General features: G+C 34.7%; 2 protein-coding genes across 2 annotated transcripts; one reads left to right on the top strand and one right to left on the bottom strand.

Annotated features, from left to right (window-relative positions):
* The first annotated feature begins 2,238 nt into the window (after nt 1-2,238).
* On the top strand, nt 2,239-8,786 carry LOC111799603 (putative glucuronosyltransferase PGSIP8). The gene is made up of 5 exons (XM_023683006.2): nt 2,239-2,842; nt 5,852-6,110; nt 6,206-6,407; nt 7,563-7,710; nt 8,107-8,786. Exons 1-5 carry the CDS (start codon nt 2,550-2,552, stop codon nt 8,648-8,650), a joined length of 1,446 nt encoding a protein of 481 aa, XP_023538774.2. The 5' UTR covers nt 2,239-2,549; the 3' UTR covers nt 8,651-8,786.
* Nucleotides 8,787-10,312: 1,526 nt separating this feature from the next.
* LOC111799796 (peroxisome biogenesis protein 19-2) lies at nt 10,313-13,635 on the bottom strand. The gene is given in 6 exon segments (XM_023683275.2): nt 10,313-10,576; nt 10,653-10,969; nt 12,846-12,860; nt 12,862-13,123; nt 13,213-13,261; nt 13,356-13,635. Coding segments are annotated over 6 exon segments (729 nt in total). The 5' UTR covers nt 13,396-13,635; the 3' UTR covers nt 10,313-10,530.
* Nucleotides 13,636-13,889: the final 254 nt, after the last annotated feature.

Below are 13,889 nucleotides of genomic sequence, written 5' to 3'. Positions count from 1 at the left end.
CAATAAGAATCTTCCACTTGTCAAAAATCAAGTGCATCTCGCAATTTCCTTTTTAATTTTAATATAAAACCTACATACTTATCCTTTAATTTATCCATTTAGTCAAACCAACTAATTTAATTGCTAACCACCTTTGACTTTTGACTAATTGTTGGAGAAATCTTTCAAATTTGATTAAATTTGATTAATTGTGAGCTAAAATTTCCAATTAACCCTTTAAGACTTTAGTGTCATTGTTCCAAAAATGCCCTTTTAAGGCTACTTTTCCAATTTGTTAATAACATATAACTCTTCATAAACATTTACTAATAATTTAATCCGTTAATTAAATTACTTGATATTACTAAAATAATGTTATGTAAAATATTCGAAAATTTAAAAGCTAATATAATTACAAGTAACAAAATAATTTTTTTATTAAATCTTAAATTCACTCCAATATAGGCATAGCAATAAAGACAGACCTAAAAATAAATAAATATGCTATATATAAAAATAATAAATAAAACAAAAAATGGAAAGGAGCATTAAATAACTCTCCAAATATATCTTAATATTTCTATTATAAATATCATATTTTTCTTAATATATATAAAAAAACGAATTTTTATTTTACTTCTTTACTAATTGTAAATTTCATTAATCTTTTAATTTTTTTTTTAAATAAACTTCAATTATTAAACAATTTCAGTTAAATTATTTTAAAAAAAATATGTTGGTGATGAACGAGAAATATATAGTAAAAATATCAAATAAATATTGAGAAATAATTTAATTTTTACTGTAAAATTTTTATTTAATTTCTATTAATCTACTTAATAATTTGTAAAATTGTTGTATATTCACTAATTTCAATAATATTAAGTTTTGCGTAGATTTAATTCGGACGAATTTTTTAATAATATTGGCGTAACTCGTAAATTTTAATTAAAAAATAGCTTTATATTATTTTTCAATAAAATATTATTACTTTTATATAAAAATAAATTACAATAATGATATTTCAAAGAAAAAAAAATTAGGTGAAACTTGAAACACTTTTTTTAAGCAGCTTGACAAAATTGAAAATTGAAAATATTAATTGATAGACATTAAATTAAAGAAGTTTTGAGATAATAATTTCCTTTTGATTCATAAATTTATATATTTCTAAATACTAATATATTTCTTTTAATTATTTTAATTATTTTAAAATATATATTTTATTTTTAAAGTTTGGCTGACCAATGTACTATGATGGATGGTTTTAAAAAAAGCAAGTCAAAAAAATGCAGCCTGGCCAAAATTCTTAAATATTGTGTCAATAAAAAAGCATATATATTATAATTTCACGGGATTAAGATTAGGACCAGAATTTAAAATTCATATTCAATATTTGATGACTCGCATGTGTATTGTAACGACCCATATCCACTCCACCGCCATATTGTTTTCTTTGGGCTTTGCCTCAAGGCTTTAAAACGCTCGTTTCTACACCCTTATAAAAAGTGTTTTGTTCTCCTCCCAACTAATGTGGGATATTACCAATCCACCCCCTTGGGGTCAGGGGCCTCGCTGGCACTCATTCCTTTCTCCAATCGATGTGGGACCACCGCCAAATCCACCCCCTTTGGGGCCAACGTCTTTACTGGCACACCGCCTCGTATCTACCCCCTTCGGGGAACAGCGAGAAAGCTGGCACATCGTCCGGTGTCTGGCTCTGATATCATTTGTAACAACTCAAATCCACCGCCAACAGATATTGTTCTCTTTGGGCTTCCCCTCAAAGCTTTGAAACGCTAGAGGAAGATTTCCACACCCTTACAAAGAATATTTTGTTCTCCTCCCCAACTAATGTGGGACATCACTCACCGCTAGCAAATATTATCCGCTTTAATCTGCTACGTATAGTCGCTAGTTTCACGGTTTTAAAACGGGTTTGTTAGGGAGAGGTTTCCACACCCTTATAATAAAGAAATGTTTAATTCTCCTCTCAAAAGATGTGTGATCTCATAATCCACTCCATTAGTAGTCCACAACCAGTCTTGCCACACAGCCTGTTACTTTGATACCATATATAATGGTCCAGTAACAAATATTATCAGCTTTATTTATGATTGGACATGATTGTTTTAAAAGTAATTTTATTATTCAATTAATTTATTATAAAAAGAAATGAATAAATAAAAATAATTAAGATTAAATTATATGTAAAAAATTAAAGAACTAAGGATCATGGAGATATTTAAGACGGACGGACAGATTTGAAGTTACAGAAAACAGAAAAACGCGTCCATTGTTTTTTATAACGCCATTTTTCTTCTCTCTGTAAACCTCGTGATTCATTTCTCCCTTTTTCCTCTTCCCGCTCGAATGAAAACGAAGCTTCAAAAGAAAATCCCTCGCCGGTGCTGCCAGTTTCTCTTCTGATTCCGGTGTCTCCGTATCGAACAGCGAACGAGCTTCCCGGAGGTTTTAAAACAGCGTTGTATTTCGTTGAGAAAAGGAAAAGTCGAGAAAACAGAGGATCGATTGATCGATCGATCGATGCTGAGGTTGAGTTGTAGTGCATGAGAGATTTGGAAACGATGAGAATCGGTGGAGTTTTGAGGATTTTAGCGGTGGTGTTGGTGGTGCTTGCGGCAGAGGTAGTTGAAGAATCGGTGGCGGAGTATACAAAGGCGAAAACGACGACGAAACATAGAAACGCTTATGCATCGATGATGTACATGGGAACGCCGAGAGATTACGAGTTCTATGTAGCGACGAGAGTGTTGATTAGATCCCTTGCGAAGCTTAACGTCGATGCCGATCTCGTCGTCATTGCTTCTCGTGATGTGCCCGTCCGTTGGGTTCGTGCTCTGTAAGATTCCGTTTCTCCTCTCTCTCTTTTTTTTTTTTTTTTTTTTTTTTTTTTTTTTGTGATTTTCGGTTTCTGCACATGCTGTTTGAGTTGTTGGCTGAAACTGACGTCGTTAGTAATTTTCCATTTCGGATATGGAATCCCGGCGGGCCCGGCGGAGGGTGAGCCTGTCTGAACTTGATAAGTAGGTTCATATTGTAGCGTTGTGCTTTTAATCCTTGTGCGTTTGATTGAATCATTAGCGGCTAAACCTGCGTGGTAATCTCCGGTCCCGGTCAACGTGGATCAGGCGCCGGCCGGCGAATTTGGTACTTTTACTATTTAGACATAAAGAGTACAAGAGTACAAGAGTCCAAACAAATTGATAAGGACGGTATTACAACTTTATTTCTCTAAATTTATATCAATTTAGTTTAATTTTTAAAAAAAATTATCAATTTAATTTCTCAATTTTTATTCTTAAAATTCACAAATCTACTACTAATTTCATCAAACATATAATTATAATTAAATTTAAGTACATTTAGGAATTAAATTTATAATTTAACAATATATAGTAAAATTAAAATTTATATATAATCTAGAACGGCTTGTAGAAGTCCATACTGTTCGGTCCTTGTAAAAGTCGCCGTACAGGGGGGGTTCAGGAGTAGAATATAGCCGGCCAGTAGGAAAATGACGTGTCCGAATAGATGGATGACACGTGGATAATCTAGAACGGCTTTTGAGTTGTTTTTTTCCTTTTTGGGGTCTGATTTTGGACTATTCGATATGGGTTCCCGTTGGTGAGGGTAAAAAAATAGGTGTCTGGGCGACTTTATCCACAACTGTCGTTCAGCTTGAAATTAATAATACAGGTTTGGCAGAAAAAGCCGCAGGGCATTTTCTTGAATACCCCTCTCTTCTCTCTTCCTTTGTTTGTGCTTATTTCTTCTTGTGAGAATGAGAATGATGTGAATTTACCACGAATATATATCTATTAGGAGGTCCTTTGGGGAAGTCCACAAAAACCCGAAAAGTTATACTCAAATTAAACAATATTATATCATTGTAGAGAGTCGTTATTACTAACACGCCATACAACGCCATACGCCATACAAAGTCAGATACCCTTGTTTGTTCCATTTGCTTTTAATGGCCGTTTAAAATTAAGATTATTTGAACAGAAATGTGAATATAGCATGAAAGTCAGCCAGATTTTCAGAAGTTGGGTGAAAGTTTGATAAGACCTTTGAAAACACAAAACACGTGGCAATGTGGTGACATGGAATTCCACGTGGGGTGTGGACTTCGTAGGGTTCGCAGAAGTTTCCTGCTTTTTTTTTCATCATTTCTTATTATCCTTTCGTTTATGTTATGAATTCTTTTTTTTTTAATTTTATTCTGTGCTAATTAGTTGCTCAATTTTAATCCGTCTTTAATTTTTCTATGGGCTGTTTGATAAATATCTTGCTTTGTTTAGAAATTTGGCATGTGGGTTCCAACTACCTTGTTTAGTACTTACTTTTTAGTATTAGAGGGCAAGTACAAGATTTGACGAGTATTGATTCGGCCACCTAAGATCCTATGAGTTTCTAGATAATTAAATATTTTAGAGCATTGAAATCATTTATTTCTTAAAACTTATTAAATGCGATACTAAACTTTCAATCTTAGAAAGATATAGATATTGCCATGTTCTAGATGACATCTCAAAATTAGTCAATAGATATAATAATTAACTTTTAGCAGTTAAATATACACATAGTTAATGACTAAAATACAAATCATACAGTAGTAGAAAGGATGAACTCAAACTTTTACCTTTAGAAGAAATTATTAGTATTATTGTATAAGTTGCTAATCTGAAATCGATTAAGATATACCTATTGTTTGAATTAACATTTAAAGTTTGAGTTTTTATTAAAAAAAAAATCGTTATTTATTGATTCCATGTATTTATTGTTTAATAATATGAATTACTATTGTTTTTTTATTATGAAGTTAAAATAATTTGGTATTGAAACATGCATAAAGTGGGTAAATACTCTCGTCTCATAGAGGAAAAGGCAAGGGGAAAATGTTGTGGGCTCATTTAGGCCGCCAACTCCTTTCTTTTTATGTCTTTTGTTTGAATGTTGTCCAGATATTGTTTGTGGTGAAGAAGTCTATCCAGATGAATTTGAAAGGAACAAGTTCTTTTCTTTTCTTTCTTATTTTTATTCAAACGCCCATGGTTTACCTACCCCTTTGTTTGACATTTTGGACAAAGAGAAATTATGGGTTTTCGTGCAGGCCAAATTCTGAAAATATTAAATGAATTAAAATGTCTAATCAAGAGTATAGTCTGTAGAGTCTAGCAAGTGGGAATTGGGGCATGCGTTAATTTTATACATATTTATATCTGTAGTGTTGACTAATATTTTAGAATACGTATGGATTTTGGGTTATTCTTGGTACTTGGTTTGGTTAATTAGTTTTGATTTTATCAAATTGAACACGAATCCATAATTGATGATATTTAATCTCTCAATTGAGTTGATTTTTCTTATGTACTTCAAGATTTATGATTAATATGCATTAAATTGATTTGAGATGTATTTTTAGAGTATTTTGTCTGCTTGTTTGATTGGGATGATTTTGTGATCAAGTTTAGCTAGTTTTTCGGAATGAGTTTGAGCATTTTTTGTGACTTGACTTTTTATAAGTTTATTCTTAACAAATTATTTAATTAGCTATCATCTAAGGATATTTATTTTAGCACGCATGATCATAGTTATGATTTAGTAGTAGATGAAGTTAAGATTTCAGAAGTTAGAATGGGATCATTTCCATTTTTTTTTTTTTTTTTTCTTTTTAGTGGAAAGATTATGACTACTGTAAGCTTAGGTTATTTTTATGAATATTAATTCTTTTGTTTAATATTAGTTAGTTTTGAGTATTTGAATTTGTCTGTGTGTTTTGTATTTGAATGTTTTGTTAGTTAGAATAATAATTGGAATGAGTGTTTCATGTTTGATTGGGGCATAGGGAGAAAGAAGATGGAGCTAGAGTGGTGAGTGTAGACAATGTAAACAACCCATACAAGAACCAATCGAACTTTGACAAGAGATTCAAGCTAACACTGAACAAACTATATGCATGGAGTTTGGTAGACTACGACCGGGTGGTGATGTTGGATTCCGACAACCTCTTTCTCCAAAAAACTGATGAACTCTTTCAATGTGGTCAGTTTTGTGCTGTCTTCATCAACCCTTGCATCTTCCACACTGGCCTTTTCGTTCTCGAGGTAATCTCAATTTCATTTTAGTTTAACAATATGCAAGAGTGAAAACTTGAATATCTGAGACGACTCCGAATGTTCGAAATTTGGATGGATGGCAGCCTTCAAAAAGGGTATTTGATGACATGATTAATGAGGTGAGAGTGGGGAGAAAGAACCCAGATGGTGCAGATCAAGGGTTCATTGGCAGCTACTTTCCTGATCTGTTGAACCAGCCAATGTTCTATCCACCATCCAATGGCTCCGTTCTTGGTGGCAACTACAGGCTCCCCTTGGGCTACCAAATGGATGCTTCTTACTACTGTAAGCCCTTCCTTTCCTCTTTCTATTTTACATTTTCATTTTTAATTAGTTAAGCTATGAGGAATAAGTTACAAATTATTAATTAGTTAAGCTATGAAGAAATTAACAAGATTATGTTGTGTTCCTATCATTATCTTTTAATTTTATTATACATAAAGTTTAATATAAATGGATTTGTAAGATTAATTATCTAATTGAATATTGATTAAAAAATTAAGAAAATGCTATCCACTCTTGATTAATAAGTAAATAAATAATGTAGACGTTGTATTAACCCAACATGTAATAAATAAATAAAAAGTGTCAACTTACCACTCACCTCCCATGAAATGTATATATTTATTTATATATGCGAGAGTCGTGTGAGAGTCGTGTTCGAACATGACTCTCCTGGTCTTTGAACATAAGCTCTTATGGCTTTGTTTTAAGCTTCCCCAAAAAGCCTTATACCAATGGAGTTAGTATTCGTCACTTATAAACTCATGATCATTCCCTACATTAGGGGATGTGGGACTTCCATCATTCAACACCTCCCCTCGAACAAAGTGCGGTTCTCCTTAATCGAGGCTCGACTCCTTTGGATTTCTTTGTTCGATATTTGAGGATTTACCAATCTATTGGCACGACTAAGTTTAGGGCATGACTCTGATACCATGTTAGACGAACACGACTCTCCACAATGGTATGATATTGTCCACTTTGAGCATAAGCTCTCGTGGCTTTCTTTGGGCTTCTCCAAAAGGCCTTGTACCAATGAAGTTATTGATTGTGCTTCTCCAAAAAGCCTCATACCAATGAAGTTTGATTGTGCTTCTCCAAAAAGCCTCATACCAATGGAGTTAGTATTCCTCACTTATAAACCCATGCTTCTCCAAAAATCCTCATACCAATGAAGTTAGTATTCCCCACTTATAAACCTATGCTTCTCCAAAAAGCCTCATACCAATAAAGTTAGTATTCCTCACTTATAAACCCATGATCATTCCTTAAATTAGCGGGGTAGAACTTCCATCATCCAACAAAAGGTAACTATATTCTTAAAATTTTATGAATGACTTCCATCCTCCAACAAGAGGTAACTATATTCTCAAAATTTTATCTCATTGAAGTAATTATATTTTGATCGCATTCATTAACAAGTGTATCGTAATACAGATTTAAAATTGCGATGGAGCATCCCTTGCGGTCCAAACAGTGTAATAACGTTTCCAGGAGCATCATGGTTGAAACCATGGTATTGGTGGTCATGGCCCGTACTACCTCTTGGCCTCCAATGGCACGAGCAACGTCGTCGCACTCTTGGGTAATCTAACTCAATGTTTAGAAAATTTATATTTGATATTCAGTTTTTAATTTATTAAAAAAATCAAAAAATAAAAGATAGAAGATAAAATTAACTACTTATTTTTAATGGTTTAAATTTTATTTCAGTATCTTCCAACTAACTTTCTTTTAAAAATTATCACGATTTACTATTTTGATCATAATTATAATTATTAACTTATGTGGTTGAAAAAATCAAATAAGTTTAATAAATAAAACTATATCGTAACTCATTTATAGTTAATTTTAAAATTTGCATTTTGCATTTTGCATTTTATAATTATTTTTTATATTTATTCTCCAACGATCTTCAAGAAAAAGAAAAAAAGAAAAAATTGTAAACAAAATTGAGACCTAACGGATGAATTGTGGACAGGTACGGCGCGGAGATGCCGTTGGTTCTAATCGAAATCTTGCTCTGCCTAGGGATTCTCACCATGATCCGTCTCGCCCGCCCTAATCTCATCAAGCTCTCCCACCGCCGATTGGAAAAGCCCCCCGCCTCCTTCCAACCCGCCCTCAAACTCGCCGCCTTCTGGTCTATCATCGTCGCTTATTCCGTTCCATTCCTCATCATTCCGACCACCATCCACCCGTTCCTCGGCTGGCTCCTCTACTTGCTCGGCTCCTCCACCCTCTCCTTCCTCGCCGCCACTGTCTTCCTCCTCCCGATCCTCTCCGTCCTCGTTCCTTCGGCTGGAATCTTCGGCGTACTTCTAGTCATGGCCTATCCGTGGTACTCTGACGGCGTCGTCAGGGGACTCTGCATTTTTTTATACGCGTTCTGTGTCGCGCCGGTCTTGTGGACGGCGGTGGTGAGGATTGCGGCGGCGATTCAGTCGTCGATCGATAGAGATGCAATCTTCGTAGTGAAATCGGGTGAGACTTCGCCGTCTTCTAGGTTTAATAAATGGTGTTGATGATTTGGAATTTGGAACAGATTTTTATTTTTTTATTTTTGGGGGATAGAATTGAAGGGTCGGTTGTACAAGAAAAATGGATTTTATAGGTGGAAAGAAAGTATATAATTTTCACATTCTTGTGATTTGTTTCGAATTTTGTTCATAAATTATAAATAAAATCAAAATTCTCAAAATTTACGTGGAAAAAGAAATTGTTTATCTGGCTCAAGCTCATATTTGGAGAGAATTTTGTATTAATATAATATTTAATTTTGACTAAAATTAAATATTATAAGATATTTACCTAATTTGAATTTAATTGAAATTTTGAATATATATATTATATATATTGGTAATATATCTAATATATTAAATTTTAATCTAAACATTTTAAATTAAATATTTATTTTCATTTATTAATTTTAACTTTTCAAATTAAATATATCCTTTTATTTGTATTTAATATTATTAAATATTAATTTCAACCTTTCAAATATTTATTTATTTAATTATATTGTACATTTTGATACTATACTAAGAAATAATACAAAATTAATCAATTTTCATTCATTAATTCTAGATCACTTCACTATAGATCTAAAGTTGCACTCTTATTATGTATTGTAATACAAGTTGTCCATTGATATAATCATTAAAAGCAAGTCGATGTTCTCAAATTTCGTTTGCATCTACAACTTGGTCAAAAATTTGTTTTATCCTGTAATTACATTTTTTAACCTTAAATACAATTGTTTCTACAATGTACGATTTGTTTATGATCCAAACATAAACCAAGTCCCTTTCGGGCCAATGAAAGGATAGACCCCATTGTTCAAGTCCCAAAATCAACAATCAAGAAAATTATTCATCTACTTACCCTATATAGGAAGAAGTGAATTTCATCTCGCGAAGTTATGTTGTCATCTCTCTATTCGGTAAAATCCCTAAAATGATAGACATATTGCATTGGCTACAAAAAATCATTCTCGGAATCAAAAGAGGCAAGAGTTCATACATATGATTATCTTGCGAAAGTTTTTATTTTTATTTTTATTTAAACACCTTTTAATTTTCGAAGGGAGTTTAAACAACACTTACACATACAAACACATCTATTTACAAGTAATACAAACACTATCTAGTGTAAGAGCGCGCATGTATGTTTGAGAAATCAAGACAGTACGTGATCCAAACCAAAGCAAACACACAACAAATGAAATAGAAATCATTTTTTATACTACAAAAAATCCAGATACATGTGCACAGGCACAAGAGATCGAGATAGTGCAAGATTCAAACCAAACTAAATGTACTACAGTCAGGATAGAGATCATTTCTGATACTACAAAAATATTGGGTGTACGTGTGCATACATGCATGAGAGATTGAGACAATTCACCATTCAAACCAAACCAAACCAAACCAAACCAAACCAAATCAGATGTGCAACAGACCATACCAGGTAGAGATCATTTCTGATACTACAAAAATATTGAGTGTGCGTGCCCATGCATGCACGAGAGATCAAGACAGTTCACAATTCAAACTAAAGCATAGGCACCACAGGCAAAGTAGAAAGCATTTTTTATACTAAAAAAAAAAAAAAAAAAAAAAGTATCAGGTGTGTGTGTGTGCACGGTTACGAGAGATCGAGAGAGTGCAAGATTCAAGCCAGAGCAATGGCACAACAGAGAAGATAGAAGAAATCACTTCTGATACAACAAAAATCTCATGTGTGTGTGTGTGAGAGAGAGATATCCATTCCGAGTCCAATTAACATTGAAATTGAACACATGATTATTGGACAAAGTAATTTGTTTGAGTCAATAATATTTCTGAGCAAATATGAGAATAAATGGAAGGAAGCACCACAAATTAGAGCATCCAAAAGCCTTACCTCACATTATACAACAATTTGTCTGAGACTCCAACATCTCAGGAGATCTGCAAGCAAATAATATGTTAATTATTGACAGCACAAATAATCAGCTAATTCAAAACATGAGAACAATAAACTCACAATTGTGCGAGATTAGTTAAATCGAAATCAGGTCCCAGCTCTTGCACAATATCATTTGGTGGCTGACCACATTCTTGCATTTTCTGCATCAGCTCGACAATTTTGTCGAAGTTATCGGGTTCGTTTTCGTACACGATGTTGAGATCTTTTATCAGTTCGTGTTGCTGAGAATAGCGTTCGTATTCTTCTTTGCTCAAACTTGCTTTATGCTCCTCCAACCATTTGGGATATCTTTCTCCTATTTCCTTCACTGGTTCAAGGAGAATCTCTTTGGATAGAAGCTGTTGCATCATCGTCTCGACCATCGACTCCATGTTCTATGGTTGAAGAAATAGTGCATGTTAGAGTTCCAAGAGATTAATGGGAGGGTGAGTATCAATGCAAGGAGGGAGATACGAAAACCGAGTATCAAAAAAGCTGAATTGAGAACTAGAAGGCGTGAATGTTCCTCTATGGATACCTTCCACCATTTTATGTGTTATCATCTCTATAAAGTTCCAATTGTATCGGATGTCCCCAAAGAGACCTAAGCTAAGTGTTACTAATAAAGGAGGAACATTTGGTAGCCGCAGCCAACTCATATTATAACTCATTAATAAAGCAAAGCAGTGATTGATTCCAAAAACAAACTTAATACGTAAAACAACTCCTTAATACAAGTTAAGACTCCATATAACTGCACTATATAAATCGGAATCTCAAGGGTCTAAAGGTTGGAAGGAAAAAGGATCTCACATCGGTTGGGGAGGAAAACAGAACACCCTTTATAAGGGTGTGGAAACTTCTCCCTAGCATACGTGTTTTAAAAACCTTAAGGGAAAGCTCGAAAGGGAAAGTTCAAAGAGAACAATATTTGCTAGCGGTGGGCTTAAGCCGTTACAAATGGTATCAGAGCCAGACACCGGGCGATGTGCCAGCGAGAAGGCTGAGCCCCGAAGGAGGTGGACACGAGGCGGAGTGCCAGCAAGGACGCTGGGCTCGAAGGGGGTGGATTGGGAGGTCCCACATCGATTGAAGAAGGGAACGAGTGCCAGCGAGGACGCTGGACCTCGTAGGAGGGTGGATTGTGAGATCCCACATCGATTGGGAAGGAGATCAAAACACCCTTTACAAGGGTGTGGAAACCTCTTCCTAGTAGAAGTGTTTTAAAAATCTTGAGGGGAAGCCCAAAGCGGATAATATCTGCTAGCGGTGGGGTTGAGCTGTTATACAATAATTGAGGGACCTAAAGCAAAATATGAAAAAGGATAACCAAAAAACATATTGTCCTTCTAAAGGCAATCTTGCAATAAAACAAGTGATATGGAGGTAATTTAAGATAACGGATCAAGAAAGAAGATTCTGATGGGAACAATGGAAACTCCCAGTATCTTTATTCTCTGCACTTTTCTATGAGCATTTTCAGAAGAAAGGCCTCAAAACTGTGGACCAAATAGCATAAAAGTATTCTTAAAAGACCATGAAAAGAGTTTAATCGGCTAAAAGTACATCCCAGTGAACTTCATGCCAAACTCACCCTAAGTCAGCATCTAAACACATAATATTACAAAATTGTTGAGGATTGTTGGAAGAGGAGTTTTGCATCCGCTAATTAAGGGATTGATCATGGGTTTATATATAAGTAAGGAATATATCTCCAATGGTATGAGACCTTTTAGGGAAGCCAAAAGCAAAGCCACGAGAGGTTATGCTCAAAGTGGACAATATCATACTATTGTAGAGGATCGTGATTCCTAACATGGTATCAGAGTCATCCCCTTAACTTAGCAAGAATCCTCAAATGTCGAACAAAGAAGTTGAGACCCTCGAAAGTGTAGTCAAAAGTGACTCAAGTGTCGAACAAATGGTGTACTTTGTTTAAAGGCTCCAGAGAAGGAGTCGAGCCTTAATTAAGGGAAGGTTGTTCGAGGGCTCCATAGGCCTCAGGAGAGGCTCTATGGTGTACTTTGTTCGAGGAGAGGATTGTCGGAAGAGGAGTCCCACATTAGTTAATTAAGGGTTGATCATAAGTTCATATATAAGTACTTTTAGGGAAGCTAAAAGCAAAACCATGAAAGCTCAAAGTGACAATATGTGAAGGGTCGTGATTCCTAACAAAAACGATGTTCAAGGCACATCAAAACTAGGAAAAGTATTTCCATTAAAGGCCAAATTCAACATTGAAAAGTTCCAAAGGCTTTTCAAGCAATGTACCTGAGAGCCAGCCATCTTCCTCGAACTGCTTCACCCAATCTTCCATCAAAGCATCTTGACCAAAATCATCACCACCAGCTTTAGGGCCAGTGACCGATTCAAGCCCCTTGACGGCCTCTCTGGTCTGTTCTCTAAGCTTATCAAGAGCCTCATACACATGCGATTCCTTCGAAACCTTCTGCTTCCCTTTTTTCATGCTCCTCAAGTCAGGCAAACCCAACCCTAAACCTTGAACTCCAGAAGGAAGAGCCCCTCTACTCTCCGCCCCATCTCCATTTCTACAACACCACACAACTAAAAACATCAAGAATCCAACTAAATACGCTACAAAACATAGCTTCCAACACAGAAATTGATTGATATAAACCTCGAAACGGAACGGTTAAGGTCGATTTTCCGAAAATCGTCCGAAGCACCTGAGACAATCCGAGACAAATTCATAACAAACATGAAGAAAAACGTTAAAGAAATGGAAACCCACTACGTATTGCATGAAGTTTGAAGGCATACTGTCAAGAAGTTCGTGTAAATCATCGGAATGGTCGGCCATGGATGAAAATTAAACTGGATTTCGAAGATTTTGCTCTGTTTGTATCGGTTTATCCCAGTTTCGAGAGTGAATGCCGCGGAGGACTGGGAAATGGGTCTTCGAGAAACAAATCGGCTTGGGATTGCGAGTGACAGATTCTCAGAATGGCGGTGTAACCAACGCAATGTGCAAAATTGTTCGTTAGCAAATCGATCTGACGGTTGCCATTCGATATTGGGTTTGACTCGTTGACCCTAAACCCATCGCCAAGTTCCGACTGCGGACCGGTGATAAGGTGAAAATTTGGCAATAATTTTAAAAAGGCTAAATTATTAAATAACCATAAATTTTAATGTCTATACATTTAAAATGAAAATTAAATAAAAATCTTTAAAACTTATATATATATATATATATATTTTACGTTTAGTTGAAAATTAATATTTATTCGAAAAATATTTTTAAACAAATGGTCAACAACCATATATCGAAGTCGTTGTATCAAATAAAAAAAC

This window comes from Cucurbita pepo, chromosome 8 (genome assembly GCF_057944985.1).
Source record: "Cucurbita pepo subsp. pepo isolate OVF chromosome 8, ASM5794498v1, whole genome shotgun sequence".
NCBI classification, from domain to species: Eukaryota; Viridiplantae; Streptophyta; class Magnoliopsida; order Cucurbitales; family Cucurbitaceae; genus Cucurbita; species Cucurbita pepo.
Note: the sequence above shows the minus strand (reverse complement) of the source record. Positions and strands in the feature narration are given on the sequence as shown.

Bases quoted from the DNA above. Each gene is read 5' to 3' on its own strand.
- LOC111799603 (XM_023683006.2), top strand. From the start codon at position 2,550: ATGAGAGATTTGGAAACGATGAGAATCGGTGGAGTTTTGAGGATTTTA. The intron at 2,843-5,851 runs GTAAGATTCCGT...ATTGGGGCATAG, and splicing joins GTCCGTTGGGTTCGTGCTCT to GGAGAAAGAAGATGGAGCTA. The intron at 6,408-7,562 runs GTAAGCCCTTCC...ATCGTAATACAG, and splicing joins AATGGATGCTTCTTACTACT to ATTTAAAATTGCGATGGAGC.